Source organism: Gadus macrocephalus, chromosome 21, assembly GCF_031168955.1.
Source record: "Gadus macrocephalus chromosome 21, ASM3116895v1".
NCBI lineage: Eukaryota > Metazoa > Chordata > Actinopteri > Gadiformes > Gadidae > Gadus > Gadus macrocephalus.
The window spans coordinates 1,815,461-1,838,490 of NC_082402.1; the positions used below are offsets into that span (position 1 = coordinate 1,815,461).

The following is a 23,030-nucleotide window of genomic DNA, read 5'->3' on the forward strand; positions in this document are numbered from 1 at the left end:
TGAATCGGTGAAGGCCAAAATACGGGGAGGAGTGTGTGTGTGTGTGTGTGTGTGTGTGTGTGTGTGTGTGTGTGTGTGTGTGTGTGTGTGTGTGTGTGTGTGTGTGTGTGTGTGTGTGTGTGTGTGTGTGTGTGTGTGTGTGTGTGTGTGTGTGTGTGTGTGTGTGTGTGTGTGTGTGTGTGTGTGTTAGGGATCACTGCTCTGTAAATATTGGGTCTGATTTCAGTGCAAACTGAAGAAATGGGTCATGTTCCAATCTCAGCTGCTGTTGAATCCTGTCCATCTCTTTTCATTTGGATATTGTTTGTGGGACGAGGTTCCGGCTGGAGCCAGTTCTGACCCCTCTTTTTCAGCGCTGCACTTCATAATATTCAGAGTCGATCTTTCATCCTTGAACCGGGGAGCACAGTCTCCAAGACTTGACCGAGGGCCCACATACCAAATCCCCAAAGCCTTTTAGTTTTGGACATGCCAACGTGCTTCGCGTCAGACCCCAAGAAAGTAGGGCTGTCATAGAAGCAAACTACCTGGAAGTCTCTGAATAAACATATCGGTGTGTCAAGAGCATCCTGCTTTTCTGAGTATAGGCTTAACTGCACAGTGAGACACTTCCCTTTGACCTCATGTTTGCATTTTGTTCTTTCTGGCCCGGTCGTCCGAACCTTTCATTAACGGGTTTTCTTACCACAACTCAGTCGCTGCATTCGGCCCTCACAAGTGATGACGCTCTCTGTGGAAATAGAGGATATAGGCTTCAGAGAAGAGAACACACACACAAACACACAAACACACACACCCCTTACCTGCACTTGTAAGACAGCAGACTGCTGCCAAAACTAAAAAACAAACAAAATCATTATCACGTGTAAAAAACATATTTTCTGACAGCCAGAGAGTGAATGTATTGGGGTCCCGGGTCCCAGAAGGTGTGACTCCATGACAGTACTTACCGAGCGCTGAGCGCAGGAGAGAGCTGAGCATGGTTCCAGAGGTGTTGGTGGGAGCTCAGCAGGGATGCTTCCCCCAAAGGGACACGGCTATTTATACAGAGAGGACTCAACAAGCCCCGCCCACACCCAGCGCCATGCAGGCAGGTGTGATGGTGACCTCACCAGAGAGAGGTCAAGGAATGGCTCTGCCTGAATGGAGTATACTTCAGATTGTTTAATATTGTGTTCTTATTTCTGCGATATGGCTTATAGTATTAGCCAAAAGTTAGTATGTATGAACTCGTGGATGAACAGTCAACATGAGGACCATATCCTTTGTGTTGTTCTTGGAGAGTGAGAGCAGCATTAGCGTTAAGGTCGAATGTAAACAAGCTCACTGGCGGCCTTTGGTCCGTCAGGATCAATATGTCATCTGGGGACAACGCAGCATTGAAGGGCCACAGTACCGTATTGGTCCGAATATAAGACAACCCTGATTATAAGATGACCCCCCGTTTACAACACAAACATTTAGAAAAAAAGATTTGCAGACCAGATTTGCGCTGACTGGCATCTGTGAGACGTTGTTTTTGTGCTCGCCATCTTCTTACGTTACACTCCGTGACCCCGAACTTCTTGGCAGCTTGGCAGTTGTTCCTTGACTCAGCCTCATTGACGACCATTATTTAAAAATTGGCCTCATAGCTCCTCCGCTGTTGTGGATCGACCTGACCCACTTTTGAGCCACTTCTCTAAATGCTCACCCTGTCTTTCCATCTTTAAAACCTGGTAGCGATAGTTATTATGTTATAACTCTAGGGCTATGCTTGTAGGCATAGCCGTCTAGGCTCTGCCTCATGGGCTTGTCCCGTGCGCGTGTTTGCGCACACTGAAATGTTCAACTATGCACCGATCAACGTGGGCACCGCCCACATTACCCACGGCACCGTGTATATAAGGCAGCGCAAACTGCCGCCCATCCTCCACGCTTTTCTTTCAGCATTTGGAGGGTACAGCAGGTGGTATCTAGACGGCTACGCCTACAATCATAGAACTAGAGTTATAATATATCATAACTATCGTTCTATTTCATGTAGGCTACGCCGTCTAGGCTTCGTCTTATGGGCTAAGGCGAAGCTGCGAGCGGAGCCCCATCAACGCACTCCTGCTGGACCCGTCAAAAAACTTGAGTCACCGGGGCGCATAAGACTAAAAAAAGCCGAGGATGTGCAAAAACACAACAGCTTAATAAAAAAACGAATTTGTCCTAGCTCAAGCAAGGCGACGATCAAGAGAAAAAAGTGAGTCACCCGGCGCCAGGGAGGTGGGACAGGAGGCACACTGAGGCCCTGCAAAGGACCCCCTAGCTCTCATAGATGCGCTCTCCAGCGGCCCTGAAAAGGGCCGTTGGTCCATCGCCTCGCCCGCGCCACTGCCACCGGTTTGAAGGTTCAAAGTCATTCTTCTTCTTCGTAGATCGGTACAATTGCTGAAAGAAAAGGGAGGAAGGGCGGCGGTATGCGCCGCCTTATATTCACGGTACCGTGGGAAATGTGGGCGGTGCCCACGTTGATTGGTGCATAGTTGAAATTTTCGGTGCCTGCGAGAACGCGCACGGGACAAGCCCATGAGGCGAAGCCTAGACGGCGTAGCCTGCATGAAATAGAACGGGCTGGTTGTTAAAGGGACACTGTGTAATATTTTAAGTCATTTATTACCTCAAATCAACGTATTCATTCATAAATGAGTCCTCATTGGTGTAAAATTATTTCTGCCAAAAATCTCGCTTATCCTCCTGAGCGAAGAATAACTAATATGTAGTTACATAGGACGGGTAAGCTTCACGGAGGCTTCCATGTTCTTCCGGTCTATGAACTGCCGAGAGGGACAAAAAGCACTACGTGGTACAGGAAATGCAACTCGTTTTCACTCTGAGCCAGCGTGAATGATGACCGAAATAATTCACTATCTTGCTCGAGGAGTAATTACTCATACATCATTAGCTTACACTAATGATTCAATGCAGTTTGAAATTTGTTTGAAATAACGAACCTCATCATCACTCGAATGACTCGATGAGGTAGTATTGGATGTCATAACACAGCTTCTTGGCACATACTGCCCACCGTAGTTTTTTAACAAGCGAGCACTATTAGTTTGAATGCAATATACAATTGTACCACTAGATGGGAGTCATTTTTACACAGTGTCCCTTTAAGGATGCTGGACTACTTCTTCCCGGAACCAGTTTTTGGCGCCACCTGGGGCCGCGAATGTGTATCGACATTTAAAGGGAGAGGCGAAGAAGAGAAGCTGCGCTCTGAATACTAGACCCCGAATATAAGACGACCCGACTTTTTCAGACCTATTTCGAGGGGTCTTATATTCTGTCCATTACGGTACTTTTCCTTGTGCTGCCAATAAGGTCTTATCATAGACCGAGACCATGTTACCATCTTTACATTCTTTGTAAAATAAATATTACAACGTTTTACCAGAGACCACAGAGGAATTCCCCTCCAGTTTATTCCAACATATTTTTATGATAATTTCTACACCGCTGAGATCAATCATTATCTCATAACGGTTTTTAGGAGTTCTGTTTTTCATTTTGAAGAGAATTTTGTTTGAAGGGATTTTCAAAGTGTGTGGATCCAGTGTCTTGGATTAGTATCTCAGGGAAGGAAGAAGTCTGGCTATATAGATGAGATCTGGCTGAATCCAAACAGTAGCATGCTTTAATAACAAGGCTTTAATAATAAGGCCGATAACCTCTGACCTCAGAAGGTCAACCTAGTAGACATAGAATGGTGTAAATGGATCCGTAAAGACATCAAAAGTTCTCACTGGTAGAAGATGAAGGTCTACTTGTATGCACTGATGTTCTTTCTTTCAAAACACACATGACTGCATCAGAGCATGAGTTTGAAGGTTGTAATAATCATTTAATGCAAAAAGCAAGATCAAGATTAATTCATCAGGTGGAGAGCTGGAGGGGGGGGGGGCATGTGTCTTCAGATGTTGGTGTTTGTAGTGTAGGCCTGCTGCTCTCCTCAGAGGGGATCTGTTGGATTGGAAAGCTCAGTATGAAGAACAGGTTCTATTGTAGAAGGGTAAATCCACATTGTAGGAAAACATTTTTACTTCCAAAACTTACATTGACAGGTATAAGCCAGTTCCAAGTACTTGGCGGTCCCAAAACAGGGATCCTGAAACACTGAGTTCAGTGCATAGACACTACAACGGCTTTTACCGTTACACCTGTGGAGACACGGTTGTTAACTCCTCTCACCAATCTGGAAGTCACCCAGTGACAGCTCTTCATTTGCTATGAATGTACATCTTAACAGGGAGAGGAATCAGGATCAGTACCTTTCAGCTACAACTCGGTTCGCAGTAGGATTAAAGCAGGTGATTTTATTGACTTGACCGTCAGGACGACCGTATATACAGGTGGTTCGGTCGGCGCGCCCGTAGAACGCTCCAATGAACGCTATCGTCTGGCCGGCGTCTGGGTGGGGAGCAGACAGGAAGAGAACCTCACATGTGAACTTGCAGGTGAAGATGAAATATGGGACTTTATTGTTGAGCACATCGTGACACAGCGGTGGTGAATCCTACCACAGGAGAGTTCCACCTCCGACTCCTCACAGGCGACGACACGATCTGCACAGAAACACTGGTTAGACATCACTCACACACATGGAGGTCCAGTGTTTCAGTACTTCACAATCAAGTCAAGTCAATTCAAGTTTATTTTTTAGAGCCCTTTAAAACAACAACAGCTGACCAAAGTGCTGTACAAATCAGCTATCGAGTTATAAAAACACAAATAACGTAAAAACATTTAAAGCACAAAACCGGACACAGACAATAAAACGTATGCAGAGTTAAATTCAAGAGAAAATAAATGAGTTTTTGTGAGTGCTTTCAAAATGGGCATTGAAGGGGCTAGCCTAACATGAAGAGGGAGTTTGTTCCACAGTCTGGGTGTCATGGTTTTGAATAATGTTTTTTGCACTTTGGACTTTGGCGGCATCAAGTGGCCGTAAATGTGTTATCTAAGTATTTTCTGTTCCCTTGCTTTGCCAATCAGCCCTGTCACCTGTGTATCGTTGCTCCGGTCACATGACCAATCAAGGCATGTATTTAAGCCCTGCTTTTGCCTATGTTCAGTGCTTTGTCTTTGATGTGCCACGTTCGTACTCTGACCGAAGCTAAAGTCTTGTATTGGAAATTATTATTGATCCCCTGTGTTTTGACCGCTTGCCTGCCCTCTGGATTACCCACTTGGATTTGCCCCTTTGGTATGACGTTTTGGACTTCAGTCTTTTGATGAGGATCTACCTGTTTTTGAGTTTTCCTTTTGCCTTCTCTTTTGGATCTTTAGCTCTTTTTGGATTTTGCCCTCGTTTTGGAATTTGATCTGTGTTTTTGCCCAAAGACTTTGTTGTAATAAACAACCTTTCAGTTAAACCCTCTCTGCACTTGAGTCTATACCCTTCCCTTTTTGTTAACTGGGTTCAGAGTAGAACTGTGGATTCGTAGATCCAGGCTTGATCCCCAATTCTGACAGAAAGACTAAGCCCTGAACATAGGCAAAAGCAGGGCTTAAATACATGGCTTGATTGGTCATGTGACCGGAGCAACAAGACACAGGTGACGGGGCTAATTGGCAAAGCAAGGGAACAGAAAATACTTAAATAACACATGTACGGCCACTTGATGCCGCCAAAGTCCAAAAAACATTATTCAAAACCATGACACTGGGGCCAACAACTGAAAGAGCCCCATTCCCCCTGCTCTTCAGACTTGACGGTGGGATGGTGAGTAGTAATTTGGATAAGCTGGATTTTACCAAAGAGTTAATTTGCTTGTCCAGTTTAAAATCTGTGTCTAAAATGATACCAAGATTTCTAACGGAGTGCTTAGAATAAGGTTCCATAATGAAGCATATATGTAGCAAAATTCTAATGGCAATAAAATTTGCAATTTGCAATTCAATAAGTCATTACATTATGCAATTGACAATTCATTATGCAATTTAATAATGTAATTTGTAAATACGTTATTCAAAGTGTATTTTAATATGCAAAGTGACAATGAAATCCTAAATAAAATTTGCAAAAGTTGTAACAATAAAAATAGACTAACATTTTGTCAAATTTTTTGAGGTCCTTTATTCAAATTGAAGAGCTATAGCGTCCCCGTGATTGCAATCCACTCCGCCACGCTCCTTGTGTTGCAAAATTCAAAAGACATTTCAATCCGCAAAACACTTTTGCAAAACGCTGAACGACGATATTATGAATCTCAAACGACCGCGTCGGGTTCTCCGAAGTCTCTGGTTCTTCCACTTCCACATCAATCTGAAGTAGACTGAACCGCGACATGGAGGTGAAAGGGATTGTTGACCGCGATTGTCTCTTGCCGGAGCCCCGCTGCCCTCTGTTGATGCACCACCGCCTCGGATGCGGGCAGCGCCGTGGCACCACGGCCGGGGCCGCACCGTGGTGCCTCGCGGCGGTGGTGGTGCCTCGGCAGTGGGCAGCGGGCGATGGGGCTCTGGTGGGAGGCAATCACGGGCAACAATCCCTTTCTCCTCGATGTCGCAGTTCATATACTCAAGGTCAAAGCCGAAGTTCCTTTCCCCTAATTCCTTCTCAACCATGGCTGAGATAACCACCACTACGAGCCTCGTTGTGGAAATACCAGAGAGGTCAGAGAACCCGACGTGTTATTCACCATAACACCAACCGCAGAACGGTTATCCAAATTACAAAGAAGTGTACAACGTGTGTATTCACACACACATACACACACACACATGTGGCGCTCGCATGGTTGAAGCTCATTGTCATATTGGCGGGCCAAATTTTCTGGTATGGTAAGGCAGAGAAAGGGGAGGTAACTTGGCCCCTTATGACAGATGGAAATAAAGTGCCATGTACTAACGTGAATGATCAGATGGTCTAACGAGGAAGTGACGTAGATGCCGCCCAGACGCGATTGGCTGATACGTTTTTGTTTTGCGGATTGAAATGTCTTTTGAATTTTGCAACACACGGAGCGTGGTGAAGTGCAATGCAATCACGGGGACGCTATAGCTTTCCAATTTGAATAAAGGACCTCAAAAAATTTGACAATATTTTTCTATTTTTATTGTTATAAATATTGCAAATTGTATCGAGGATTTCATTGTCAATTTGCATACTAAAATACACTTTGAATAACGCATTTAGAAATTACGTTATTAAATTGCATAATGAATTGTCAATTGCATAATGTAATGACTAATTGCATTGCCATTTGAATTTTGCTACATATATGCTTCCATAGTTCCAGGGATCCTAATTCTATGCTAAATGTACAAGCTTTACTTGGCTTTATTACTATAAACTCCGTTTTATTTTCATTTAAATTAAGGAAATTGATCGAAATCCATGATTTCATGTCATCAAGACAGTCTAAAAGCCGTTGAACTGAGTTGGGATCTTTGAGTTTGAGTGGCATATCAATTTGGGTGTCATCTGCTTAACAGCGGAAACAGATATTGTGTTTTCCTAGTATGGAACCTAAGGGTTCCACCACAGAGTGACAGGACTCACGTGCAGGGAGGCAGGTGTACGTGGTTTGGATGTATTTGTAGGTGCCAGGGCAGGGGTCACTGAAGATCGCTTTGTCCACTTCACAGATCCTTCTGCCGTTACACCTTCACACGATGAGATCATAACGCACATTACTAATAGGACGAGAGCTACAAATACCTGCATGCAAAGAACACTGTCTGGGAACCAAAACGACAAACACTATAATTCCATTATCCACAATAACCAAATAATCGATCCAGTATCCACTGGGGATCCCATTCCCAAAGAGAGCGATGGTTTCAGTCCAACGTTACAGAGTGCAGTTGTACGTTCGGGGAAGCCCTCAATCCCGGGCACCTGTTTGCAAGGGCTTCCAGAGCGCCTCCTTGAGAGCATGCAGTGTTGTCCAGCTGTCCTGGGGGCCGGCCTTCACTGCAGGTCTGTCTGTCAGTCCGTCCGTAGGCCACTGTGAGCACACTGACCACTCCTTGATCTGTGGGAAAGATGAGAGATTCATTTAACAATCCATTTCATTTTTCAGTCACTTAGCAATTCTTTAGTTTGTTAGTTATTAGTTAATGGATAAGAACGTTTGAACACTTGGGGGTCCGTCTTGGAGTTTTCTGGAGTAAGTTACAGTGGCTCCAGGTTCACAGGAGCCTTTTCTGAGCCGTAACTGCACGGTGAGACACTTTGACCTCATAACGGGTTTTCTTACCACAACTCAGTCGCTGCATCCGGTCCTCACAAGTGATGACGCTCTCTGTGGAAATAGAGGATATGGCTTCAGAGAAGAGCGCACACACACACACACACACACACACACACACACACACACACACACACACACACACACACACACACACACACACACACACACACACACACACACACACACACACACACACACACACACACACACACACACACACACACACACACACACACACACACCCCTTACCTGCATATGAAAGACAGCAGACTGCCGCCAACACTAAAAAAGAAACCACATCTTTAACATCTGTAAAAACACTTATTTTGCTTTTTTGAGCAAAATAAATTTTCCAACAGCAATAAATCAAATCATCTGCTGTTTCTGAAAGCCAGAGAGTGAATATAGTGGGGTCCCGGGTCCCAGAAGGTGTGACTCCATCACAGTACTTACCGAGCGCTGAGCGCAGGAGAGAGCTGAGCATGGTTCCAGAGGTGTTGGTGGGAGCTCAGCAGGGCTGCTAATGCTTCCCCCAAAGGGACACGGCTATTTATACAGAGAGGACTCAACAAGCCCCGCCCACACCCAGCGCCATGCAGGCAGGTGTGGGCGGGGCCCTCGCTGTAGGACCTCCCACACAGAAGGGGCGCGAAGCCAAGCAGAAATAATTACAATCGTTATGATGGGTTAAAAGCAGAGAAAATAATTTCCCCCAAAAAAGCGACACTAAAGGATAAATTAACTTAGCTTAACTTGTATAGAGTTGAAAATGTCCTTCATTCCTAATCAGTCCAGCCTGGGCGTGGACAGTACTGGTCTGAGTTCCACTCCGGCCCGCGTTGCTGATCCGTCCCTGATTTTGGTCATTCAAGATGAAAGGAACCAAAAACGGTTCTTTATCCATATAATGAACGTATCAATATATTCATACCAAGTTTATAATTGCCAGTGTATTTTAAAACCCACGCATTGAGCATTTTTAATGTGTTAATCTGATTCGATATATGAATGTGTGTTTACTGTGATACCGCTCGCCCCTTGCTGGTAGAACGAGCTGTGATCAAGATTGAGTGCTGATAATGTTCTATTATTAGCTATTATTGAACTCACTTGGCAGAGGGAGGTGCTCTCCTGCAGAAGGAACAAGGAAGCTAAGGCTTTGCGTTCTGTTCTGCAGGTCGGCCGCTCCCTCGGCCAACAGAGCTTTTTATCCAGAGCACAGCAGCTTCCCGTGTACGTGTATTTGTTGGCAGGCCAGCCTTGCCCTCTCCAATATGGCGGCAACGTTGACGCATCGCAGGCGGAAGCCGTCAATGTGGCGTCTGTGTATGGGACTCTCTAAATCGACGCCACTTCGACCTGGGCGGGACTTTACGTCCTACGTCACTCGCTATGGGTGTGTATGTGTGCGCATAGCCGTCACTCGCGATGGGTGTGCATTAGAGCCCGACCGATATATCGGCAGGCCGATATTATCGGCCGATATTAGGCATTTTTCAAACTATTCGGTATCGGCATTATAATGGCCGATAAATGAATATTAAAAAAAAAAAAAAGTTTGTCCACCAGAGGGCGCTCTAACGCCCCAAACCCGCTGATTCAGGCAGAGTGAATGACGGAGATCGACGGAGATCATCGGTGTTGTTCATAGCTGTGTTCGAAATCATTCCCTATCACGGATATAGTGCACTATAGGGTGCTCGCCATTTTGCAGTGGTGTTCGAATTCTCAGTGGTTAATTTCATGCACTAAAATTTGAGTGTACATACGATGTTCCCTACTTGTTACTCCGTATACCACAATGCAATGCGGTAGTGTTCTTCCGGAGTAGAAGAAGAAGCTGAATAACCGCGAAAACTAATACATTTAATGATGGAGTCTCCGGCTTTCGTTTAGAGATGTCAACAATTTAATTGGGAGTTAACATAGAAAATGTAATATTCAAAATTAATAAAAAAAACTTGATCAAGGAAATGTTGCATTCAACATCAATACAAGCTCCAGCTTTCCTCGGGATTTCCCGGTTTGTTTACTTGATGTGGGAGCATCTGTCTGCGTCACACAAATACCCGGCGCATTTACTGACGCAAATGACGCTTAGAAATGTTCAGCGTAGTGTCCGAATTCTCGTTTGTTCGTTCCCTATATAGTGCACTATATCATAAACACTATATAGGGAATAGTGAGAGTGAATAGGGAATGATTTCCAACACAGCTCATGTGTGCAAGTGTGTTCATGGTAAGTTGGCAACTGTCGCAAGACATACATTGCTTGAATAACAATTAAAAGAACATCCCCATCAATTCTCTAAAGTCGATAAGCATGACTTAATTCATGACTACCATGTCCAGTTTTGCTGTTGTTACGTGTTAGTTGAGAGTGAAAAGGATTTAAAGGATAACTACAAATAACCAATGTTAGGGAAATCTGTTTGTTTTGTTGCGCGTTTCTGGATTTTTTTTTTTAATATATATATCGGCCGATATATCGGCATATCGGATTTTTTAATCACAAAATATTCGTATCGGTATCGGCCTTAAAAATCCTATATCGGTCGGGCTCTAGTGTGCATGTGAGAAAGGTTTTGGCTTAGTGTCTATGGGTTGGTAATAACGGTTCTGATGATTTTTCTGATGGAAAAGTGGTCTTTTATTTCCATAATCTTTGTTCAGTGAACGCATAAACCCGTTTGTTAGTTAGCAGTTAAACAAAATGCGATCTCTTTGTTTACAGTTACCAACGACCAACGTTTAAAGACTGATGATTGGGGGTGCGATTCCCTAGTGATGCAAGGTTTTTTCTTTCATTTTGGACTGCACACACATCGCGAGTGACGGATACTCGAACAATGTACACACATCACTGTCTTTACAATTTCTAGGCAACCGAAGTTGAAAGATTGTCAGGTGGTTAACTCTTGAATCGCATGTACTAAGACCTGAAGGGTTAGTGGTCAGAGAACAACTCATTAACGCGGGGATAAGGGGTTCGATTCCTTAATGAAGCTAGCTTTTTTCTTTCATATTGGACTGGATGTTTGTATGCCATTTTGCGTAACTTGTAGTTTATGATGAAGAAATGTTACTGGGGTTAAGGTTAGGGTAACGCTAAGGGTAAGACACAAAGTGTTTTTGCAACACAATATTTCTTACAATAACAAAGTTTAAAGTTTTGATGACTCCAGTAGGCAACTTAAGATACCTAGAGAAATGCGTGAGTGCTCACAAAACATCAACAAGTCAGCAGTGTGGTACAGGGTGATCATTTCTGATATACAGTACAAAAGCTGAAACTATTAGCCAGGAGTGGGAAAGATGCAGACGCAGACGTGGGAAGCAATAAGACGCACCAACACACAGTTGCCTGTTGCAAAATGGTTCAGAGTTTAATAGAAATAGTTAGGGTTAGCTGGTATGGCGTTATCTGGTATGGCTATAGTCTAATGTTAGCTTAGTTCGTGTTGTTTCGTCATGTTAATCGCTAGTAATAGTAAGTCATTTGTAGAAATATAGCCTATCATCACAGACTGTAGGAATGTCACCCACCCTCCATCGCGTACGACACTGACGCTCGTAATCTGTAGTGCAAGGGAGTTCGTGCACACTGCACAGATCCCTGAGACAAACGGCTACGCGCACACATGCAAACCCATAGCGACTGACGTAGGACGTAAAGTCCCGCCCAGGTCGAAGTGGCGTCGATTTTGAGAGTCCCGTCTGTGTATGTACGTATGTGGCTGAATATGTATGTATGTATGCATGCATGCATACTGGGCTGAACAGGCCATATATGCCCTAGCCCCACCGAGGGCAAGAAAAAACACCCTTAATTAACAAGGAGGAAACCTAGATTAGGAACACAGACTGGGGGACCCCTCCTTCAGAGTGGGGGATCCCTCCTTCAGAGTGGGGCTGCCATCATTGCCATGCATGCAGGCAAAACATTTTAAATCACTTGGCTAATAAAAGTAAACATAAATAGTGTGTTTCATTGGTTAGGTAAATGGTTAGGGTAATAATTTTGAATATGCGTGTATTGATATCGACAGGAAAATATGAGATATCACTTTGATAGGAACAACGGCGAAACAAGGATTAGAAAAAACAGTTTTATTATCAAATATAAACTGTATTTACAGGATAAACAACAATAGCAGATGATTTGGCAGATTAAACACGTGTGCGTCATTTGACCTGAGAGGCATTTCAGTCGGTAGCTTATACTTTATTGTCCATTACACACACACACACACACACACAGACACACACAGACGCACACACACACACACACACACACACACGCGCACACACAGACACAGACACACACACACACGGTGGGTTTAGCTGAAGGCCAGCCAGCAGACGGCCAGCATCAGGGGGGGGCTGAGGACCTGGCCGGGAGGGGGTCCGGACTTCAGAGGGCGCTGCTTCTGATCGGGTCCAGACCTCAGAGAGACCTGGACCGGGTAGTGGTCGCTGACGCTGAGGGCCTGTGGGGGGGACAGAGGGGAGGGGTCAGGGGGGGATGAGGAGGGGTCGGGGGGGGGCACAGAGGAGGGGTCAGGGAGGGGGCACAGCAGAGTGGATTGGGGGGGGGGGGGGCACAAAGGGGAGGGGTCAGGGGGTTCTGAGGGGGGGGGGGTGTTACCTGCTCCTCCGTGAGGCCGTACTCGGCGGGGAAGAGGAAGGGCTCCGCCGAGCCCGGCACGATGAGGCCAGGGAAGGTGTTGCCCTCGACGACGATCCTGTCAACACGACAGACGACACGGACATGAGCTCCATAGTGAGTGGTTCAGCAGAACGCACGGCAAAGACGTGTTGAAGAGGAACCAATCACCCACACAGGGAGATGAATAGAGTCGGTAGAGTAGGAATAGAGTCAGGTAGAGTAGGAATAGAGTCAGGTAGAGTAGGAATAGAGTCAGGTAGAGTAGGAATAGAGTCAGGTAGAGTAGGAATAGAGTCAGGTAGAGTAGGAATAGAGTCAGGTAGAGTAGGAATAGAGTCAGGTAGAGTAGGAATTAGGGATGCAAATTATCGAGTAATTCATTAATCGATAGTTGTTTCATCTTATCGATCGATGATCGATTAATTGATAAGCGGCAATTCTTCTGAGAAGCTGAATTTCCTTCTGAATGTGACACATTTAGGTGGTAATTCAACAAAGTAGTTTAGTTGAGGTACTTTAAAATACTTCCACATATTTGTCGTCATTAACCAACTTAAAGTGGCTCCATACTGCACTCCGTTTTGCCCTCTTCATCGTGTCAGTGTCCCGCTTTTCGTTTGTCTTGTCCTGCTTCGCTTGCGTTCCCGGCCGCTTGTGTTCCCGCGCGTGCGTCAAGTACGTCTGGCGTCAAGCGCGCCCTCACGTGGACGGTTGGGGAATTACGGGTTAAAAATGCGATTAATTGCAAGTAATTTATTTTAATCGAGTAATCTCTTATCGACAATTAATCGATAATCGATTAATTGTTTGCATCCCTAGTAGGAATAGAGTCGGTAGAGTAGGAATAGAGTCGGTAGAGTAGGAATAGAGTTAGAGTATGAATAGAGTTAGAGTATGAATAGAGTTAGAGTCGGTAGAGTATGAATAGAGTTAGAGTCGGTAGAGTATGAATAGAGTCGGTAGAGTAGGAATAGAGTCGGTAGAGTAGGAATAGAGTCGGTAGAGTATGAATAGAGTTAGAGTATGAATAGAGTTAGAGTATGAATAGAGTTAGAGTCGGTAGAGTATGAATAGAGTTGGTAGAGTATGAATAGAGTTAGAGTATGAATAGAGTTAGAGTATGAATAGAGTTAGAGTCGGTAGAGTATGAATAGAGTTGGTAGAGTATGAATAGAGTTAGAGTATGAATAGAGTTAGAGTCGGTAGAGTATGAATAGAGTTAGAGTATGAATAGAGTTAGAGTATGAATAGAGTTAGAGTCGGTAGAGTATGAATAGAGTTAGAGTATGAATAGAGTTAGAGTCGGTAGAGTATGAATAGAGTTAGAGTCGGTAGAGTATGAATAGAGTCGGTAGAGTATGAATAGAGTCGGTAGAGTATGAATAGAGTCGGTAGAGTAGGAATAGAGTCGGTAGAGTAGGAATAGAGTCGGTAGAGTAGGAATAGAGTCGGTAGAGTATGAATAGAGTTAGAGTATGAATAGAGTTAGAGTCGGTAGAGTATGAATAGAGTCGGTAGAGTATGAATAGAGTTAGAGTATGAATAGAGTCGGTAGAGTATGAATAGAGTCGGTAGAGTATGAATAGAGTCGGTAGAGTAGGAATAGAGTCGGTAGAGTATGAATAGAGTTAGAGTCGGTAGAGTATGAATAGAGTCGGTAGAGTATGAATAGAGTCGGTAGAGTATGAATAGAGTCGGTAGGGTATGAACTGAGCCGGTAGATGCGTGGGGTCACCTGTCGTAGGCGCAGTCCGTTGACTCCCTGACGGTGGTGTCCCTGTCGTCTCCGATCAGCCACAGGAAGCGGCGGTCAGTCAGCAGGCGGACGTTCTTCCGGTTCTTCTTGGGCAGATAGCTGCAGTCTGCGTTGAAGTCCCCCAGGAGCATCACGTTCTACACACAGACACACACCAACCAACTTCACTACCATGTTCGATACACACACAAACACGCACCAATGCACGTCAACTACGAACGTACAACATTTTTGTTCATTTTGCTTCCTCTTATGGAGAGGCAAAGCCTTTCCATAATTCCAGATGCCATGACAACCTCATCTCGTTTTTGTACCTCATTGCTCCACTTCCTCCGGACGGCGGTGAAGACGTCGTAGAGAGCGTCGATCTCTATGGTGGCGTTCTCCGGGCTGGTGTGGACCGGGATCAGGACGAAACTCTTTATGGCTGGTGAGAGAGAGAGAGAGAGAGAGAGAGGTCTGTGGTTGTCACTTCCTGATTGGTCGGCTGGTTGAACGTTGACGTTCTAGTGGAACAGGTGAGCCCTCACCTGTTGAGGGCGCACTGAACCTCACGACGAAGGGCTCCCTGGCGAAGGCGTCCGGGCTCCCAGGAAGGTTGTCCGGGTACTGGTACTGGCCCACCACCTCAGCCGTCGCAGTCCTAAAGCAGAGACACCAACCCCCCCACTGAAGCACCAGGCAGCACTGACTGGTCCCAAAGCAGAGGTTGAGACTGCTGCTGACGGCTAATCCCACTCACACCTGCGCACAGTGTTGCCAGATTGGGCCGGGAAATATGGCCCAATCTGGCAACACTGCCTGCTGGGTCATTAGGGTTTCTTTAAACTGATTACCATACCACTGTTAATTACACCGAGGTGTCAACCTTTGAGATGTTCGATAAAATGCAGACGTCTCTGGTGGGTGATTGACGGAGCCTTTCTATTGGATGAGCTCACCTGTACACGAACACATACTGCTCCTGATAGGCCGACCGGCCCAGACTCTCGCTGGACACCGAATCGTAGCGGGAGTCCCGGTAGTAACTCACAGAGGGCGAGACGGGGAGACAATCAGTACAGGACTAATACCAATACAGGATCAATACAGGACCCATATTCAGGGGAACGCAAACACAATGAGTAGCACTGTGTGTGTGTGTGTGTGTGTGTGTGTGTGTGTGTGTGTGTGTGTGTGTGTGTGTGTGTGTGTGTGTGTGTGTGTGTGTGGGGGCGGAGCCGTTGTTTGTTTACCTGTTGAGTTCGGCCATAAGCTTCGGCACAGCTTTGTTTTTGCTGTCCCTCACTTCCTGAAGCACGCACACATCACAGCGGGCAATGATCTGCGCACACACACACACACACACACACACACACACACACACACACACACACACACACACACACACACACACACACACACACACAGATAACGGGGATTAGCTGATACTCTTATCCAGTGAATGTGGTCATTGTGTGACTGAGTGACTCCGCCCACCTTGACGAGGGTCTTCATGACCTCGACGTTTTTGGATTTGCTCTCGCCGAAAACTTGGACGTTGAAGGCACAGATCCTGAAGTCTGACGCCCCCACGAGCCCCCAGAGCCCCCAGAGCAGGAGGAGGAAGGACCTCATGGCTGCTGACACACACACACACACACACACACACACACACACACACACACACACACACACACACACACACACACACACACACACACACACACACACACACACACACACACACAATACATGCACACAAACACACACACCAATACACATGAGTACTCGGCCAAGGGACCTTTGAGCGGCTGAATGAGCCTGGGAGATGCTGGGAGTATGACTGTAGTCGTCAAGCAGGACGTTTGGTCGGCCCTCGTTACCATACAGAGACCTGGGGTCAAAGGTCACGCTGTCTCACTTCCCAGCGAGACAGGGCCAACACACAGCGCTCCGACTGGTGGAACTGAGCTCTCCCTAGACCACAAGCCTCGGGGTGCACTTCCTCTTCAAACTTTTTTTTTTTTTTTTACTTTAAAACTACTTTGAATCCTAGACTTGCTTCAGTGCTTGAATCCACTCGATCGCACGGATACAAGCTATGCAATATACAGCCCATAGGCTGTATATTGTATACAGCCTATGGGCTGTGAAACGGATCAGTAAATGTAACGTACAGAGAAGTAAAGTCAAGCTTTGCATTCTTTCCACACGAGTCACACAGAATTCTATAGGCTCGGGTTTCTGATTCCCGGTCTCTCACCCTCCCCGCTGACGCTGCTTTAGCCTCCCTAAACATTAAACCGGGAAACCACCTCAAACAATAAGCTTTGATTAGCGCGAACAATACAACTCACCTTCTGCTGGCCGCAACACTTGTTGTTTGGGTCTACTTCCTTCTCCTCGATCAACAAACCTCACTTCCCCCTTGGCTCTATGGGAGGGGCCTCTACCATCGAGAGAGAGAGAGAGAGAGAGAGAGAGAGAGATAAAAAATCTGGTCAGATACATCTGTTTCTGTATGAGTTCCAGTCCTCTGTGTCCACAGTCAGAACACAGTTTCCTTCAATGTTTTCGTCTGTTTGAAGGAAGGCTCTTCTCCTGGGGAAGTCCTTCTCTCGGTATCTAACTGCAACGTTCCTCCAGTCTGAGCTTCGGTTGTCTCTGGTCCACAGCATTGATAGTATCAACATCTTTAACACACAGGGCATACATATCAGCAATAGCTATAATTCAAAACCGGAACTTTGTGTTGGTGTGTAGGCCAAGAACACATATGGAATCCAAACGTTATACCCAGTTACGTTTTTTTATTTTTTATGCAAACTATAATTACGGTTTGATACAGCACCTCTTCATTCTGTACAAGGATGAGCGAATTTTCTCGTTTTTAAATGAAAACAACCTACCTATCATTCGCTGCCGCTGGAAAAAATAAAATACAAAAATAAAATAATTTCCCTACCTACCCATGACCTCAACTGACAACCAACAGGAACTTAACTTTTTTTTTTTTAGGCCTTATCTAAAGAGCTGCACCTTTCCAAACATTGCCTTCATGAACATTGAGACGTGTGTTGTGTGTTTTAAGTGCTTCTGGTGCCAAGGTCAACACCTTTTAAGGGTTTGAGGTCGCATTAAGGGTTCACTACCTTCGGCTTTGGTTTTTTACACAAATTAGTCAGGTACTTGTGACGTGTGTGTGATCTGTGTGTGTGTGTGTGTGTGTGTGTGGTGCGGGTATCTCACAGACCCACCACACCCACGTGGTCTGATCATCTCCAGATCACATGAAGGCGGAGACCGCAATCACACACTCAGGCGGTCCCAGGCGGACTTGACGTCAAGCAGCCAATGAGAGGGCCCCGTTGCCAGGTTGCCATGGTGATCGCGTCACGACCGTGGTGATTGCGTCGCGACCGTTTCAGCACGTTCCAGGCACTTATTTCCCCACAACGGCGCGCCCGAACTGCTTTATTCTGCTTATTGTTCAGCGTATCAGCTGAGGTTGAGATATTCTTCCAGCGTGTTCTCTGAGAGCAGATTGAACCTATGTTGTCACGTGAACCTCAGGTCAACAGGTGCATTTTTATCTGTGGTTAACGTCGCATTTGTACGCAGAGAGTGTCCCTCCCGTCTCTCTAGTCTAGTCCGTCTGGAGGAAGGTCTCAGTTGCTGGTCCGGGACCTGGTCCAGTCAGTGGATCAGGACCTGGTCCAGTCTGTGGATCAGGACCAGGTCCAACCTGGTGGATCAGGACTAGGACCAGCCTGGTGGGTCTGGAAGGCTTCCCTCAGGTCCTCATTCTCTGTGAGGAACCATTCAAGTCGGAAGCCAGGCAGTCGTCTAAGTTTACGTTCAGGGTGTTTATCAGAAGCTTTCATCCAAAGCAACTTATGGCGCGTTTCCACTGCAGGGTGCGGAACGGATCGGATCGCAAAGGTGCGGGTCGGGCCGCGTTTCCACCGCCAAAAGTGGGCGTGACCCGGACTTTGCCGTACCCGTTCCGGCCCCATTCTCGGGACTCCTCCGTTGGGGTACCGCAAACGAGACGAGACGCCTGAAAGGGTCCTGTGAAATTCTAGCTACACCCCCCCTCCGTTGATTGGTCGACAGAATCGTCACTTCCGGGTGACGCGGGGATAAAAACAAACAAACAAACAGTAGCCTCGAGGTATTATTCTTTACAATTAACTTGTCGCGTAAAACGCTTGCTTGGGCGAACAAGGAGGTGGAGACGTTAGTCTGCATTCTTGGGGAGGAAGACGTTTTTTACGATGTTTACGTAGCTGCCGCGGCGATCGACATCCGGCCTACCACCAAGGGTACTGTCGGCGGTGGAAACGCGACCTCGGAACTGAGCAGGGCTATACCGCCCCCTCCCTACCGCACCTTTGCGATCCAATCCGTTCCGCACCCTGCAGTGGAAACGCGGCATTACAATCATTTAATTTGTCAGAAGAAAGAGAAACGACATATCGCTGTTGGTACAGTAAGGATGTTCATAGTACCAAGTGCCAAGCATTAACCATCACTAGGTTAACCCATTCCCCGTATACAGCAGAGATAAAAACCACTGGTTCCAAACAGGCCTCCGGTCTTTTTCACCACATCCTGGCGCTCTTCTGTCGTTCACTCCAACAACAATGAGCCACCAACAGTCAACATGTCCGCCCTGCTGATGCGAGAGCTAATCTGTAGCACAGCTGAGAACAAGATAAAGAACATTGATAAACGTGTTCCTGCCAGAAAGGAATGAAGATAAACCCAGACAGTGTGATGGAGTCCACGCGCCTCTGGTTGAGTTCATAACTACTACAGTAACGCAACGGACATACGCTGCACACTACAGTTCACTATACCACATACTACACTACACAATGCTACACAACACTACACATTAGACTACACACTACACTACGCTACATTACACGACGCATCACTACACTTTATACAGTACACTACACAACGCTACACACAGCAGTACAGTACACTACTATATTACACTACACACTATACTACAGTACACTACACAACACTATATTACACTACACAACACATATTACACTACACACAACACTACACACTATACTACAGTACACTACACGACACTATATTACACTACACACAACCTTACACAGTACTATACTACAGTACACTACAAAACACACTATACAACAGCACCAATGGCGGTTCTACACGGGGGCCCGTGACCCTGTAGAGATATCCCTGCCCCCTCCTTGCAACCCCCCAATGCTGACCAAATAAAACAATTTTGATTTCTACTGATTTTACGGAACTAATGCGACGCATCGTTTTACACGGACAAATTAGAGGGGCGCACCCAAACAACGCGCTACTGCTGCCCGGTGAATCATGAGAGCTCAGCGACGAGAAAGGAGCCACGATTTCTCCTGCTGCAAGAGTCGAAGCAAAGCAAAACGATGTAATTTCGTAAGTGACTTGTTCTTGTACATAACCGTGTTACTGTAGTTCCTCACACTGATGTTGAAGTTAAGTTAGTAAATGTCTGTTCTCGATATATTTAGAAAATTAATCATATCTAAGCAAACTCATCGAAGCAGAAGCGAGTATCCAAATGTCAGTGTCCTTGCTTGGTCTAGGCTACACAATGTTGTGATGTTAACCACGTATTTTCCGCCGTTTTGGCTGCTGCATGGGGATAACGAATACATTTGAGTAAAGAGTAGTAGGTTATCTGCCCGTGTTAAGTAGGGAGCGATAGTTATCCAACGAAATCGAATGCATGCCCCACGTTTCTTCTTATAGCAGCTATAATTAAATGAGGGAAGAACTGTAGAACAGAAACGTTTCCTTTGAGCTCTTTAGACATTGCAAGATTGCTGTAACCCAGTGGTTCCCAACCTTTTTTGGGCTGTGACCCCATTTTGACATCAAACATTTCTGGCGACCCCAGAGACATTTCTTTTTCTAGTTTTTTTTTTTAACGTGTTTGTTATACTGTGAACAAATACAGAGTAGCCAGGATAAGTGCACAAATTGACAATTTTCCAAAGATGTCCGGTATATATGCAAGGAGGCACATTTTCTGCTGGTAACCTCTCGACAACCACGTGTCTCTGTGAAATAGTAAGTTTTCATATTCAGAGCCCTTGTCGGCGCACAGTGTTGCAAACAGACGTGTGCGCTGAGGATGTGGCTTGATGTTATTCACTATGGTTACGACCAGGTGCAGTATGTCTGCAATCGGCGCAATTTAGTTATTTTTTGAGCTTCTTCCTCCCCGCACATCGTCTTCACCATATCAATGGCAGCTGGCAATATTAAAGTCTCAGCAATGCTATGTGGCTTCATATTCCTAGCAATGAGATAGCTCACCTCAAGAGAAGCTTTAAGGGCCCGTTCACTAGCAGTCACAGCCTTTTTGAAATACACTTGCTGTTTGTTCGGTCGGCAAATTAATTTTCGAAAAAAGCTCTTGGTTTGCCGACATGCTCTGTGTGGTGTCTCAAAGTGTCTTGAGTTTGTTTGGCTTCATACTCTCGGCAGACAGGACCTTACTACATAGCAGACATTTCGGCTTCTCCTCGTAGCATTCCATCACACTTGTAAATCCATACTGAATCGTATGTTCGCTGTGTCTTTGGTGTCTGTGCCACAGTTCCTTTTGGAACTGTCTTTGAAGGGACAGGGCCAGGCGGGCGAATAAATCTTTCCATTTTGTTTTATACACTCTGATTGCAAGTTTGTGTTTACATTTTACAGGTTTGAGCTTGCACTCAAGTAATGTAGCTGTGCAGTCACGTGATCGCGGCACTCAAAGATGCACCAGCTCAGATATTTGCTGCATTTTATTTGAACTAGATTTATATTCGAGAAAATGAAAGTATAGGAGACTGTTATGTACGATTATTTGTAAAAAAAAAAAAAAAAACTTTAATTTTTTTTAAATCATTATTATTTTTTTAATTACTAGACATATCAGGCGACCCTATTTAAATTCCAGGCGACCCCACATGGGGTCGGGACCCCAAGGTTGAAAAACCCTGCTGTAACCCTTCCTGCAAGCTCAACCTCTTGGTAACACCGTTTGTCCCCACTGAAACTGATGAAATAAATAGGAAATGGCACATTGTTTTGCACTTCGTTGTACCCTGGAGTTTTTTTCACATTGACACACTGTTTGTTGTACCCTGTACTGTATTTTTTATTTTTTATGGCCCTACCTCTCTTGCATGCTTGTGCAGAACAAATGTTTATATGATTTTGATGATTTAGGGCATAAGCTCCATCAATTTAATATAGTTTGACAGAAAAATACAGACTGGTGAAGTTATAAACTCATTATGTGATTGTGTACAATCATATTGTACATATTAAATGTTTGATGCTTTTAAAGTCCAATAAAGTTTATAATCTTTAAATATATTTCTTTGTTTTTTTGTGCCCCTCTGGTTAAACACGGGCCCCATTGGTAAAATGTGTCTAGAACCGCCATTGTACAGTACACTACACAACACACTATACTACAGTACACAACACTATACACACACAACACTACACACTAAACTAGACCACACTACAATAGCGGCTAGCACTTTGTCTCCACTCAGCCTATTTATACAAACTACTGCCATCTACCGGTTCCTACTGGTTTACACTGCCATCTACCGGTTCCTACTGGTTTACACTGCCATCTGCTGGTTTCTACTGGCGCCAACGAGAACACTTCGACTGCCACACCTGACGGGGGGACGTCAGGCGGCTACACGTCATGTGACGTCACAGCGTGGCGCCACGTGATCTCAACACGAGGTTCTGTACAAACAACGATCAGACGATGATGGATAAAAATATATTAACTTTAGTGTGTACATTTAAATACCACAGACTATACTTATATGACGTGTATATACACTTCACTGCTAGATGATTATATAGTAAAGAGTAAAACACACGCGTCATAAACACATTGGCTGCGTTCCAAATCGAATACCTTTTCTTTCTACTTGTAGATTAGAAGGATCTATAGATGGGTCCTGTAATAATCCTTAACAGGAAATGAAAGTGCCACAGAAGCTTCAGGACATGCATAACACAACACATTTCCTCAAATAGCTTCCATACTTAAGCAGTCAAATTACAATAAATAAATACTAAAAAAAGTGCAGTTATTTTTTGTGCATTGTAAAACCTTACAGCAGCTGGTGTACAAGACCTCCGATATCTCTCCGTTTTGCACATTGGTGCAATCAGTCTCTGACTGAAGGTGCTGTTCTGGATCACCTTCAGGGCGTGGAGTGGGTGAGTACTGGCTGTAGGGCGTACTCCAGCTACCCTTACAAGTAGGAGGTATTGAATCGGGACGCACTGCAGGTGATCAGCGCACGACGTGGCTGTAGCGCCGTGC

The 23,030-nt window shown here is 45.3% G+C and overlaps 2 protein-coding genes across 5 annotated transcripts; both read right to left on the reverse strand.

The window, feature by feature from the left end:
* Positions 1-2,883: 2,883 nt before the first annotated feature.
* On the reverse strand, positions 2,884-8,795 carry LOC132450076 (L-rhamnose-binding lectin CSL2-like). Of its 2 annotated transcripts, XR_009523781.1 has the most exons (10): positions 8,685-8,795; positions 8,481-8,513; positions 8,238-8,282; positions 7,877-8,012; positions 7,538-7,641; positions 4,551-4,595; positions 4,302-4,440; positions 4,087-4,190; positions 3,295-3,993; positions 2,884-3,256 (listed from the first exon to the last, which is right to left on the reverse strand). XR_009523781.1 is itself a non-coding variant. In XM_060042049.1 (9 exons), exons 1-9 carry the CDS (start codon positions 8,713-8,715, stop codon positions 3,983-3,985), a joined length of 648 nt encoding a protein of 215 aa, XP_059898032.1. In that variant the 5' UTR covers positions 8,716-8,795; the 3' UTR covers positions 2,884-3,982. The 2 variants fall into 2 exon arrangements, 1 of the variants encoding a protein (XP_059898032.1); XM_060042049.1 differs by having other exon boundaries at positions 2,884-3,993.
* A 3,531-nt stretch (positions 8,796-12,326) lies between these two features.
* On the reverse strand, positions 12,327-22,941 carry LOC132449599 (deoxyribonuclease-1-like). Of its 3 annotated transcripts, none has more exons than XM_060041323.1 (10): positions 22,820-22,939; positions 16,996-17,331; positions 16,136-16,275; positions 15,892-15,980; positions 15,598-15,684; positions 15,187-15,299; positions 14,971-15,083; positions 14,636-14,793; positions 12,880-12,976; positions 12,327-12,721 (listed from the first exon to the last, which is right to left on the reverse strand). In XM_060041323.1, exons 2-10 carry the CDS (start codon positions 17,147-17,149, stop codon positions 12,572-12,574), a joined length of 1,101 nt encoding a protein of 366 aa, XP_059897306.1. In that variant the 5' UTR covers positions 17,150-17,331; positions 22,820-22,939; the 3' UTR covers positions 12,327-12,571. The 3 variants fall into 3 exon arrangements, with proteins under 3 accessions (XP_059897306.1, XP_059897305.1, XP_059897307.1); XM_060041322.1 differs by having other exon boundaries at positions 16,136-16,278; XM_060041324.1 differs by lacking the exon at positions 15,598-15,684 and having other exon boundaries at positions 16,136-16,278; positions 22,820-22,941.
* Positions 22,942-23,030: the final 89 nt, after the last annotated feature.

Coding starts and splice junctions, on each gene's coding strand:
- LOC132449599 (XM_060041322.1), bottom strand. CDS start 17,149: ATGTATCTGACCAGATTTTTTATCTCTCTCTCTCTCTCTCTCTCTCTC. Junction 15,981..16,135: donor TCATGAAGACCCTCGTCAAG/GTGGGCGGAGTC, acceptor GTGTGTGCGCAG/ATCATTGCCCGCTGTGATGT. Junction 15,084..15,186: donor GTTCAGTGCGCCCTCAACAG/GTGAGGGCTCAC, acceptor CTCTCTCACCAG/CCATAAAGAGTTTCGTCCTG.
- LOC132450076 (XM_060042049.1), bottom strand. CDS start 8,715: ATGCTCAGCTCTCTCCTGCGCTCAGCGCTCG. Junction 8,514..8,684: donor TCTCCTGCGCTCAGCGCTCG/GTAAGTACTGTG, acceptor TTTCTTTTTTAG/TGTTGGCGGCAGTCTGCTGT. Junction 8,013..8,237: donor GATGCAGCGACTGAGTTGTG/GTAAGAAAACCC, acceptor TCTTTCCCACAG/ATCAAGGAGTGGTCAGTGTG.